Consider the following 13,624-nt stretch of genomic DNA (forward strand, 5'->3'; position numbering starts at 1 on the left):
AGCATCTTCCACCATTCTGTTTACTCCAAAGCAGGAGTCTTGAGAGAAAGGCATTAGGGATGTAGCTTCAAGCTACTGTCTTTTCGGAGTTACTCCTGGTCTCGCCCAAACTTACTTTTATCTATAACAGGGGTATAAAGCTTCTGAGAAAAAAGCTAACTGGTAATTCAACTCCATTCCTATCATTATGCCCAAATTTCTCATTCTTTATTAAAATAAGGACAGAAATATACATAATTATCATAAAAATGAATACAATAGATGACTGGCATTTTTCAGTTGAACCTGTGCTATTTTCAACTATTCCTGAGACACTTCACCACTCAGAACATTCGTTATTTTGCTGAGGCATGATTAGGAATCCACTGCACCATGGGGTTGGTGAGTTAGGAACCACTCACGAGGTACTGAGTGGGCAGCTGTGCTGGAGCACCAGCATTCCCACTTGACTAGGATATGCATTTATTCTTTCCTATTCTACTCATCACCTGGTTCAGAGAGATTCTCATCTAAGATCTTAAGGGTTCTCCTAGAGGTTTTGTCCTTACAAATGATTCATCGGACATAAGAAGAAAAGTGTGTGTATGAGAGCGGATGTGCAAATGTGCCTTTGAGAGAAAGGTTCTGGTATGCTTTACCATCATGTGGCCGTGCAACAAGAGCACGAGAGGAATGCGTGGAAGAGAAAGTGGGAATTTAGAAATCCACACGAAACACGCTCACATCACTTCTTGTATTTCTAACATCAAAGGAAATGTGGCGGGACACACTTACAGGAAATCCAAAATTATATCTCCTGTCTTACCTTGGAAGATCGGAAGGTAAATGCTGTTGATTTTACATCAGCTTTTTCTTTGTCCATGAGCAGAAGGCTTTTGTCTTCCATGAGACTCAAGTACTTTCCTGTTGTGACGTGGCGTAGTCGGAAGGGCTGGCCCCATCTTATGTGGCTTCCACTCCACCTAACAAAAACAGTTAAGACTTGATCCAACAGCATCCACAATCTCAGGAGAAATAGCAGTTAACACCTATGTCTTACACAACAAACAAAGGTGCTTTGCATATATTGTCTTATTGAATGTTCTCGAAAACCTTATGATGTTGCTGGTGTTAATTTCATCTCACAAATACCAAAATGGTTATTTGGCACGATTAGGTAATATTTAATGTTACGCAGCTAATAGTAAGTAGAAGTGAAATTTAACTCAATGTCTTCTGACTTTAAATGTAATCCATCCATACCATACACTACTCCACACAAAGATGACTAAGAACTTGTGTTCCAAGTTAATCTCTAATCATTAGCCACAGATACAGAAATTATAAGTTTAAATAATACTTTAAAATTTACTAGTTAAAAACTTTTGTTGGATTTGCACAGACTTGAAAAGTAGTGATTTTATACTCAATGCCTAATTATGATTAATTGGAACTCATATATATAAACTAAAGTATATATTTACCTGAAAAAAGAAATCTATTCCTATGCTTCAAATTTCAATAATGTGGAACGCTGATATCATTAAAAACCAATGAGCAAAAAAGACAAACCAAGAAAATGAGAACTCTGAAAAGATCAAGGGAAAAAAGGAAAGAAAAATAAAATGCAATAAACAGAAAATATAAACTAAGGTTGCAGAAAAAAGATAAAAAGCAAAGTTATGATCATTAAAATCTGCTTTTATAAATAATGACTTTCAAATAGGGTAGAAAAGAAAAATCAAGATAGAGATCATTCTCACTTTGCACAGTACCGTGTTAACTGAAAGTTGTTCGTATCGGAATCTCGTACTCGCTAAGTGCAGAGTGAAAACAAGGTTCTGAGATGAATGACTTTCAGTTAATGTGGTAATGTGCGAGGTGAGGATCGCCTCTTATTACTGATAAGAAACATGCTAAAAATCAAATAATTTTAAAAAAACTAAAAATAAATGATTGGAAAAGATTTACTATGCATACAAAATCAAAAAGAAATAGTGATGGTAAAGTTGCTATTAGACAAATTAGAATTCAAGGCAAAAAGCATAAAGGGGATGCTGTCAGGTATTTTTTAAAGAGAAAAGACCTACTCTACATAGAATGGATGTCATGAAGCTTCATGCGTCAATGACAAACAGAAAATGAAACAAAAGAAAGAAATGCAAGGATGATTTTTTAAAAAGACAATTATAGTAGAAGCTTTTATCACTATGTAATGTCAAACAGATAAAAAGTAAAGATATAGAGGATTTCAATATGATTTATTAATTAATAAACTTGTTTTAATATAGATTCATTAAAAATTTTTGTAGTCTACAAATTGAGAGTACTTTTGCAAATTCACCAATCTTAGTAAACCATAAGTCTGTTTTCTATAAGTTTTCTGTAACTATAAGTGCTATTAAGTGCTATTTTCCTAACCTTGATTTTTGACTTGAGATATTAGCATGGAGAATTAACAGTAGAATGATATTGTAACAAATTCATTTTTTAAATGGATTTGTTTATAAAGATGATTAATTTGGACAAGTTCCCAAACTAAGTTAATAACCATGTACCAATAAACCCTGATAATAACACAGTATTGTCTTAAAAATGAAATTAAAGTTTGTTTACCAACAACAGCATATTAAAGCATTTCTAGTCCGGTAATAAACAAGCTTTATTTATTCCCCACTTATAAAACTAAGTTTATTCTTGGCAGATACTATGAAAAAACACAATTATTTTTAATATTCATTTCCATTATTTGAGGAAGCTTTTGAATATTTTTTCTAACGACTCATCTTAATCATCATAGAAAATAACTTCATTTTCAAAATAGTCCAACATTTTGACCAAATACATACTTTTTATTAAAATTTCTAGAGAGTATTCTGGATACCATGTTCAAATCTATTTAATAGGGCTCATATATACAAGTGCTCCTTTCAAATCACTAAGGAGATTCTGTTAGAAATGGAAGGAATTTGGCCAGTTATCAGCAAAGCATTCTGAAGTCTAGGCACACTTTCTGTAGCTTATGGGCACTCAAATTAGCTGGTCTCATATGCTCACGGCCCAGAAGAAAAGAGGACAAGCCTAGGAGAATCGAGGGGCAAGACAATAATATTTAGTAAAAGCTGAAAGTAGTAATAGTAATGGAGTTATACACAGCAATTTCCTACAGTAACATATCAGAAAACTGTTCCCCATCTATTATCTAGGTTTACTTGAAATTAACTTAAAGGGAATGGGGAGTATTTGCTCACTCTTCATGATATGTCAACCTTTGATTTTGTTTATTTGTAACATAGAAGAAAGTGGGATTTGAAATTTACATAATGCATATTTTTAATTGCAATGATAACTCCCGTTACAGAAACTAACATATATCCTACTTACAATGTTCTTACAACTTTTCATTGGGGTAAAATACGGGAATGTGTTTCCTATTATACTTAACTCCCTAAATTAAAACTTGCTTTATTAAAATGGTCATGATACTGAAAAACTTTTGACAACATTAACTTTATTTCTTTAAGTATGCTATATAAAAAATATAATGACTGGGCTACATAAATTATAATGAATACATAGTTTGGGGCCTTGTTGGAGGAAAAAAAACATAGAATATCCCAAATATTATAATAGAAACACTGACTTTTGGAAATAAAGTTCTGTTATAAATATAAGCAGGCTCTTTGACTATCATTTCCTAAGCATAAAGAAAAATTAGTAATTATATGGCCATTGCATATAACATGTAATTTAAATACAATATAATTTGTACATTTACAATGAAGCCAAAGTAGTTCAAAGATTCAGCAGAATCTAGAAAAAAAATAAAAACTTTAAAATAATTATATTCATTACATATGAACCTCCTGATTTCCTACTGTAGACAGGATGCCGAAAGGCTATAAATCAAGGGCCACAGAGTTAAAATAAAAACATCTCTCTTCAATCTTTCAAATGGTTGAAATACTACCTGCTCTGCCTTTTGCTGTCAAGTTCCCTTTGGTGTCATCTGGAGTCTGAGAGGCAATCAGCATAACCACAAGTCACTAGTATCTTTAGTAACGTGCCCCCTTTCAGCTCTGGTGACCATGAGACCAGGCCATTTCTATTTATCAGTTATCCAAATTTAAAGTTAAACTCCAAACTTTCTATTTCAAATTTCAAACATTAGGCAACAGCAGAGAAACAGAATCAAGACAACATAGTCTTAGGTGTGCATAGCAAGGTGTGCAGAACAATCTGGATTTATGTAATTACAGTTCATCTATTATATTGTTGACAATAAAAATGAAGCCCTCTCAGGTTTGCAGAAGCTCTCATGCTTCCCTTTTTCTCTATCTGTAAATTAAGACAGATTTAGGGGCTTGTTTGCTCAAAAAGAAAATCCATTTCTTTAAGCACACAATCATGAAGTGTAGGTATACCTATAAATTTGAAGACATCTGGAATCTGTGTTATAAAGGCAACAAAACCTCACTAAACCTCACTTTTATTGGCTATTTCATTTCTCTAATTAAGCTGTCTATTTATAATAACACACAAGGTAAAGGAAATACATGTACATATTTAAAGCCCTTTTCCCTAAATTCTATGAATAATTTATGAAGTACATAAAAGCTATGTTTTCCTTCTTTTGCTTTATAAGGTTGCCTCTTCTTTTTCTATCTTATTAAGAGATGGATTTCTAATAAAATTTTACTTACGAGTTACAATATTTATCAAAAGTTTTAATATTTAGGTGAATTTAATCAACCATGTATTTATATAGAAGGAATTTAATATTATCAATTAATTAATATTTAATGAGGTTAATATAGAAGAACTTTTTAAAATTACAGATTTACTATCATAGGAAATAAAAAAGTAAATTTAATTTACATACATATTTGTGTTGCATAGGAGTATGATAGAGTGAGCAGGAAAAGTCTTTCCCTCATAAAAAAATATGATTGGGACAAAACTCTGTCATGGGAGAGTAACAGAAATATGATTTCAATGAGAAAAAGGAAAAATATGCAAATTTTACTGTTAAAGAAGACCACATTCAAGTATTTTTAAATAAACAAAGATGGGTATTGAATCACAGCAGTACTTAGAATCAATGGAATACTTTTAAAAGAGTGATGTAACCATTTTATTTTAAACTATCACTACTTATAATACACTGTTACACTCTGTTATCTCTTTAAACTGATAATGAAAAAATTTCCAGGTCAAACCTTACAATGTTCAAGGATATACAAAGTTTTTCAAAATTATTATATGAGATATGTAAGCAAAAACAACTGAAGACCACTAAACTATTTTAATCATCATTAGATAAGCATTAATCTCAAAATATTAGATCTACAAAGACAGCTGTTTTACACTAAGATAGTTCCCTACTCCCACCCATGGGCTCTATAATCCTAAATCAATAATTTCTTTAAAGTATAATATAATAGGGAACAAATACATTGAAAACTTATTGCTTCTTAGGCAAAGGACTGAATCTTCCAGTAATATTTTTTTTAAAAATTTGACTGATATTTTAATTCTATTTAAAATAGTTCAAAATGACACCTTTATCATCAATATTGCATTTATTTAAGGGAACTAAGTCAGTCTCTACACAGCTTTTTGAATCATTAAAAAGAATACATATATATATATATAAATATATAAATTCTTATTTCTATAATGAATACATGGTGACTTGGTGTGTTAATCCAGATTTCTCACTAGGTTTTCAAGCTTTTTCTAAGCAAAGATAGTGACTATCAGTAACGACTCTTGTACCTTCGTTCATGGTCAAGTTTCCCCTGTGTATATGCGCCTTTAGAAGATTAAATCCAGAGTCTGTCAGACCTGAAATGTGTGACTGGCTTGCAAACAATATGTCCTGTCTCCAAAACTTACATCATTCTGTCCCAGTAGCACCTTCTGCCAGGAGATGCACAGACTAGGATGAGATGATGCTACAAAAACAAATGAGGCCAAAGACAAAAGCAGATTGTATAAAATTATTGCTTACCACCTGGTGAATTTAGGCTAATGAAAGATAAATAAAATAGGTGGAAAGAGAAAGAGGAAAGAGAAAGAGGAGAGAGAAACTCTCCACCACTTCCTCAGTGTTTCATTTGCTTGTTCGCTGTAGTCGTTAGCAAGTCAAGAGCACTAGAAGTATTTTGTACCCCTGGCTCATTAGGCTGTATTTAGAAGCTCTACTTACGCAACTCTTAGTGTCTCTAGTCTCCACAGGGAACGTGCATGAACAGATACAGCACCACCTTCATAATGAACAGTTCTGTTAAAAAAATAAAAGCTCAATTTTAACATGTTTCATTCTTGGACTCAATTTTTCAAGCCAATTAAAGAGAAAAGCCAACGGAAAGCCTTTGGATAAACAGTTCAAGTCATACTTTTTGGAAGGAGACAATATAGCTGGAAATAAAAATAACCAAAATAACAATAACAGTGATCAACATAAGTTTGCTCTGAATAAACATTTGATTTAAACAGGCTCTCATCATTTTCTCCCTCTAATCCCATTCATTCCCTCTCTTTCTCCCTCTCCTCTGACCATCTCTCTCTCCAGTGAATACATTTACCTTATTCATTTAAGTCCATAAAAGTACTCAGCTATGACTTTAGGTGTAGTTTAATATATTACTATTTCAACACATGCATCTAATTATCTGCAGTTCTGAATTCTGTTCTAGATATTTAAAACATTTTAAAGAAATGTAAGAACACATTAATTTTAATGTTTTAATATAATAATCTGCAAAATGATAAAAGTATGAATGTCACCAAAAATATAAATATCAAAAAAAGGTCACACACGCAAAAAGAGAAATTTCTATGGATGTATGTCACAAATATCTAAATTCCAAAGTTCTCATAACAATTTGTTACTATGCCAGACACGAGGCTAAGGAATATATATACATTGGTCTCTGTGCCCACTCCTTGACATTGCTCTAAGGAAACCAAAGCTTATGCACACACCATTTCTTTCCCGAGTACTCACTATCTGCCCTCTGTTGGATCTCTTTCATCATTCAAACACATATATCCCTGTCCTGCCTCAAACATAATAACATGTCTGACCTATTTTCCTCTCCTTCCCACCTCTTCTCTGCCTCATTATCACCTCCTCTCAGTTCTCAGTGACTCCAAGCTTGCTCAGATCCACCTCTCCACTGAAACTGATTTTATGAAGATCATCAAATGACTTTCACATTCCCAAATCCAATGGATTTATTATTTTATTAACACTGTGGAAACTGCTACTGTCTTGACAGTATTTCTAACACCATTCTCACCTGCTTTTCCTCTTACCTACTTAGATATTTCTTCTCATTATATTTTTGTTGTGAAACTTTTCAAATACACATAAAAGTTGAAAGAATATTATAATAAACCCCCATAAACCCAGCACATAGCTTCAAAAACAATCAACATAGGCCAATCTTGCTTTACCTATCATCTCCAGTTACTCCTCCGTGTACAACTCTAAAAATATATATATAAATATATAATTTGTTTTTATGAAATATCCAATGTTCAAATTTTCCCAATTGTCTCAAAAATGTCTTTTTTTTTTTCAGTTGTGTTTTCAAACCACGATTCAAATAAAATGCACATGGGCCGGCCCCGTGGCTTAGTGGTTAAGTGAGCGCGCTCCACTGCTGGCGACCCGGGTTCGGATCCCGGGCGCGCACCGACGCGCTGCTTCTCCGGCCATGCTGAGGCCGCGTCCCACATACAGCAACTAGAAGGATGTGCAGCTATGACACACAACTATCTACTGGGGCTTTGGGGGGAAAAATAAATAAATAAAATCTTTAAAAAAAAAAAAAAAACAAATAAAATGCACAAATTGGTTAGGTGTCTTAAATTTCTTATTCTAGAACAGTTCTCTCTTCCTCTCTTTCTTGTCCTTCTTGCCATTTACTTGTTGAAAACAATCTGTCCTGGAGTACTTTCTACACTCTGGATTTTGCTGATGACATCCTTACAGGGTTTTTTAACATGTACCTCTAATCTACAAGCTTGTTCAGGTTCAAGTTTGATTTTTTTGGCACGACCATTTCAGAAATTGGTGTTTTGTACTTCCTATTACGTCACATCAGGAGGTAATAATGACTACCGTCTATCTTTTTATGTTAAAATTGATCAGCAGGTTCAAGATCATCCTGATCCATCCATTACAACCTAAGAGTTTCGGGTACACCAATGACCAGTGTCCACAGCAGTGATTTTCAGTCATGGCTGTGGACAGAATCATGTGGTTAGCTTTTAAAAATCCTGATGCTATGCCTTCACCAATAACCAATTAAACCAAACCTGGAGCCAGGATTTTGTGTGTGTGTGAGGAAGATTGGCCCTGAAATAACACCTGTTGCCAATCTTCCTCTTTTTGCTTAAAGAAGATGGTCCCTGAGCTAACATTTGTGCCAATCTTCCTCTATTTTGCATGCGGGACACCACCACAGCATGGCTTGATGAGTGGTGCGTAGGTCTGCACCCGGGATCCAAACCTGCGAACCACAGGCTGCCGAAGCGGAGCACAAACTTAACTACTACACCACCGGGCAGGCCCCTGGAGTCAGGATTTTTAAAAGTTCTCCAGCTGGTTGTAATGGGGAGGCAAGGTTTGGAAACCATGGTCTAGATCAGTTTCTAAGCAGCAGCACTACTGACATTTGGGGCCAGATAATTCTTTGCTGTGAGGGGCTGTCGTGTACATTGAAGGATGCTTACTGCATCCCTGGCCTCTACCAACCAAATGTCAACAGTAGCCGTCCCCTTCCCCCCGCCCCAGTTGTGACAAACAAATATGTTTCCAGACATTACCAAATATCTTCTGGGGGACAAAATCACCCGCAATGTTAAGCCACTGATATAGACTGGTGGTTCTCAATCTTTACTGAGTATTAGAATCATCTTGCAGGCTTGTTAAAATACAGATTCCTGGGCCTCACCCCCAGAGTTTTTGATTCAGTAGATCTGGGTGAGGCCCAAGAATTTGTATTTCTAACAAGTTCTCAGGTGATGTTGATGCAGCTGGTCCACATTCTGGGAACCACTGGCTAGAACCATTATTTCAGTAGGGCAGTGATTCTTAGTCTTGGTTGTATATTAGAATCACCTGGAAAGCTTTAAAAACTCCAAGGCGCAGACAATTCTCAGACCAATTAAACCAGAATCTCTGAGTATACGCTTGAAAAATAATGAATGACAAAATACAGATGTAATGTTTGTGTATACGATGTGTATGTGTGTGTGTATACATACATATATATACACATATACATACATACATAGATACACACAAATATAGATTTTTAAATCAATCAGACCTTTAATAAAGATCTTGTACTTGGCCACAAAGAAAACTTTATCAGATTTTTTGTAAAAGTAAAGCTATTTACTCATCACATTTTCTGATTATAACCAATAAAATTTGGAAATAAATACTAAAAAAGAGAAAAAAATTAACTTGGAAAATTAAAAAACTCTCCTAAATAATTCATAGGTCAAAGAAGAAATAGAAATTACACTCTACCTAGAATGTAGATAGCGTATAGAAGAGAAGAACAATTCACAACAAATCTATGATTCACAGGTAAACTTTGAAAAAATTTAGCCGGCAATCCCTTAATTATTAAAGAAGAAATAATGAAAACAAAGGAACTAAAGAGTTGTCTGAAGAAATTAAATAGAGAACAAAATAAGCCAACAGAAAATAAACAGAGGAAAGGATTTTATGATGTACTGTTAAGTAAGATAAATAAGATGCAGGAGTGAAAATAATATACATTTTCTGTACAACAAGTCATTATAAACCTATCATATATATGTATATATGTATATATGCAGATATATTATCTGTATGAGCACGGAGAAAGTTGCTGAATAATGAACTCCAAGCTATTAATATTAATTACATAAGAAAAAGCATTTAGGAATTAAGCTTGAAAATAAACTAAAATGGACTCTAAGATACAAATAGCAAAAATAATGTCTATTTAAAATTATATATATTATACATAATAAACGATATGAAGAATTACCATTCAAATGTTTTACTCTCTTTCATCATGTTTCCATCATTGATTGATTTAACAATGAACATTTATTCTTTATATAAGTAGAACTCTAATGATACTTTTAATTTAGGGGTAAATTCATATTTAAAAACACAAATATAAAGTCAAAAGCAAAGTCGGATCCTTCTTCCTACCTGAAATATTTTTAGCTTTATCTGGTTGACTTTCTTGAATATTTGTCTCCTGAAGGGACTTCGGCCTTTAATTATTTCTCTTTATTTTTTTTAAATGCTTCACTGGCAGGTGTAGAGAATCTGATGACTGCTTACCATGCTTTGTTGCCAATTGGGGAATCTTTGCTACTATACAGAGTTCCCCCATATAAATATAAGACATGTGCAGAATCTCAATGGTTGTCTAATCAAGTCTTTACAGGCTATTTCAGACTGAAAATTGACATCACAATGTCAAGACACTAAATATAATGAGGATCTCAGTCCATTGCAAATGGCACTAAGGGCATTCAAACTTATCTAGAAATTGGCCTCCTGGAGAAATACACCTGTTCTATGAAGGGATCATCTCTTTTCCCTGCTATGTGTCTCAAGTAGCAAATCAGAGTCCAGGAAAACAATTGTTTTAAAGACCAACAAGTTTATCAAATGGTATTAGAGACCATATTTAAACTTACACAACTAAATGATCTTCATAGCAGTGCCTTTACCAATAGCAAGACTGAGAAGGGAGAAAGACTCTCTGAGGAGTTAAACAGACCCATAGCAATAGCACCTTCTGAGGTCATCGTCACAGGAGATTTCAATGCAAATGGCAGCAATGACACCAGATTCAAGGGAAGGTCAATGGACATCAAAACACAAAAGCACTTGTGCAGCCCTCTGTTCACTGCAGACTATTTTTGCAATGAACCAAAACAAAGTTAGGTTGTTAAAATAACTGGACACTGATATTATTTGTAACAGAATTTTTTTGTTTGTTTTTTTTATAATTTTATTTATTTATTTTTTCCCCCAAAGCCCCAGTGGATAGTTGTACGTCGTAGTTGCACATCCTTCTAGTTGCTGTATGTGGGACGCGGCCTTAGCATGGCCCGACAAGCGGTGCGTCGGTGCGCGCCCGGGATCCGAACCCGGGCCGCCAGCAGCGGAGCGCACGCACTTAACCACTAAGCCACGGGGCCGGCCCTGTAACAGAATTTTTTAAAAGAAGCTTCTACCTCATAAATCAGAAAAAGTCCAAGTCACTGTAGTTTCACTGAACAGGAATTTTTAAAATATGCACACCTAATAACTAATAGTATGTGCCTTGCTGAACGGTACTTTGAAAAATCCTAGGCTTCAGGCTGTAAGTCATATCTACATAAAACATTATCCCCCAATATAATATGCCTCATTAAGGAACTCATATTTCAGGCTGATCACACAAAAGTGCCTGAAGAGACCCTTTAAGCTTATTCTTTTAATAAGTACAAATTCTTCCTATTATGTCATCAATTCCACTTCTCATAAAGTATTATAATACTGTCCACTGAAATAAAAGTAGTGAGCTATTTTTGTATTTTTGGCTATAAAATACAATTTAAGTTTTATCTCAATTGTCAAATCACTTATTTCTCAGTAAAAAGCAGGCACTTTGACAGACAGGACAGCTCATCTTCAGAATCTGAGGCCCAGAAAAAATTAGCATTTGCATACTAATAAAAGCACAAGTCCTTAAGAGCTCTTCACAGCCTGACAGTCTGGCATATATTGGCATGTATTTATAAGAAAATTTTACAGGATACACAATTCCACAGGAGATTTCAATGCAAATGGCAGCAATGACACCAGATTCAAGGGAAGGTCAATGGATATCAAAACACAAAAGCACTTGTGCAGAATCATAAAACATTATTAATAAAAGATCCAACGCTGTAAAGAGACCCCTCGGCCCCATAAGGAAACTACTTTCTTTCATTGTGAGTGTTGCCACAGAGCGCCCTCACCGGATGGCATCACAGAAATTAGTTCACATTTTTGCACCGAGAAGTTGGTAAATCACTGCCACAGTTGACTGTTATTAACTTTCTGAAGATGTCACTTCCTTCTATGAACTTGTACAAAGTTACTTAACTTCTTTGTGCCTCATTTCTTCATATGTAAAAGGAAGCTAATTTTCACTGAATTACTGTGAGGAAGAAAAGGATAACAGAACCCAAGCAGACCACTTGGAAGAATCTTTGCACAGCAAATGGTAGCTCTGAGGGTGTGGATGACAGTGATTGATTATGATCAATCTTTCCACATAGGGAGTTAAGGACTCAATATTGTTTGTTGAATTGAACCAACAATAGTGTCATATACTTGTTTATATTCAAAGGTATAATGAGTCCTAAATTATAAAATTGCTCAGGACAGCATAAGTAGGAAATGAAGCCATAACCCAGACCACCCCCTTGCTAGCCTCTCCCTAGCGCACGGTGTCCTGATTCTAGCATTCCTTTTCAGCCATCGTCTACATAACTCCTTTTGCTTCCAGTAGTTCTATGTGTCAAATAAAGTGATTCACATACAAATCCACATGACTTTTTTGGGCATCTACTGCAAAACACCATGAGAGTAAAAGGAAACTACAGAAAACTCAAGCTCTGAAAACAGTGTATACATTATATAAATTAAAAAGATACTTCTTTTCCTAACGACCTTCTCCCTCTTGTAAAAATCTACTTCTAAAGTCACCTGCTTTGTCACACTACTTTTGGCTCTCAGTATAGGATTGCCACGTGTCTCCAGGACCGTTGGGGCTGACAGCCCATCCAAGACTTTCACTGCCACCATGGAAGGGTGGTCTAAAACAGGGCCTGACAAACTTTTCTGTAAAGGGCTGGAGAGTAAACACTTTAGGTTGCATGGGCCATATGGTTTCTGTCACACTACTGAACTGGGAAAGCAGCCATAGACAACTTGTGAAAAAATGTGCATGTCTTGATTAATAAAACTTTATTTAGCAGAACAGGCACTGGGCTGGATTTGACCTACAGGCCATAGTTTGCCAACCCCAGTCTAAAAGAGCCTGCCCACATTATTGGTAATTTTCAACTCAGAGAGAGCCAGCTAGATGAAATGAAGGTCTGGAGTCTCTCATCACTGTATTAGGGTTCTTCAGAGAAAGAACCAATAAGATATATATAAATCCTAATATATAAAGGATATATTTTATATATATATAAAATAGGATATAGATAAACATGAACATATATAAATGTTTATATATATAAAAATACATATGTAATTATACAGAAAGAGTTTACTATAAGGAGTTGGCTCATGCAGTTATGGAGGCTGACAGTTCCCAAGACCTGCAGTTAGCAAGCTAGAGACCCAGGAGATCTGATGATGTAAGTTCCAGTCCAAGTCCAAAGGCCTGAGAACCAGGAGAGCCAATGGTGTGGTTCTAGTCCAAAAAGGGAGAGGTTCGAGACCCAAGAAGAGCTGAAGTTTCAGTTTTAATCCAAAGGCAAGAAATCACTGATGGCTCAGCTCAAAGGCAGTCAGGCAGGAGGAGTTTCCTCTGATTCACGGAAGAGTCAGCCTTTCTGTTCTATTCAGGCC

The 13,624-nt window shown here is 35.0% G+C and overlaps 1 protein-coding gene across 3 annotated transcripts in view; it reads right to left on the reverse strand.

Moving 5' to 3' along the window:
* The window catches only part of RYR2 (ryanodine receptor 2), a 694,605-nt gene that overhangs the window by 374,643 nt on the left and 306,338 nt on the right, over nucleotides 1–13,624 (reverse strand). For all 3 annotated transcript variants that reach the window (XM_087431907.1, XM_087431906.1, XM_087431905.1), the window contains 2 exons: nucleotides 6,191–6,265; nucleotides 806–962 (listed from right to left, as the gene is read on the reverse strand). In XM_087431907.1, the coding sequence (XP_087288033.1) occupies nucleotides 806–962; nucleotides 6,191–6,265 (232 nt within the window). The remainder of the gene's footprint in view (nucleotides 1–805; nucleotides 963–6,190; nucleotides 6,266–13,624) is intronic.

This window comes from Ceratotherium simum, chromosome 6, assembly GCF_057802395.1.
Source record: "Ceratotherium simum simum isolate JZ-2026a chromosome 6, ASM5780239v1, whole genome shotgun sequence".
Classification (NCBI taxonomy): Eukaryota; Metazoa; Chordata; class Mammalia; order Perissodactyla; family Rhinocerotidae; genus Ceratotherium; species Ceratotherium simum.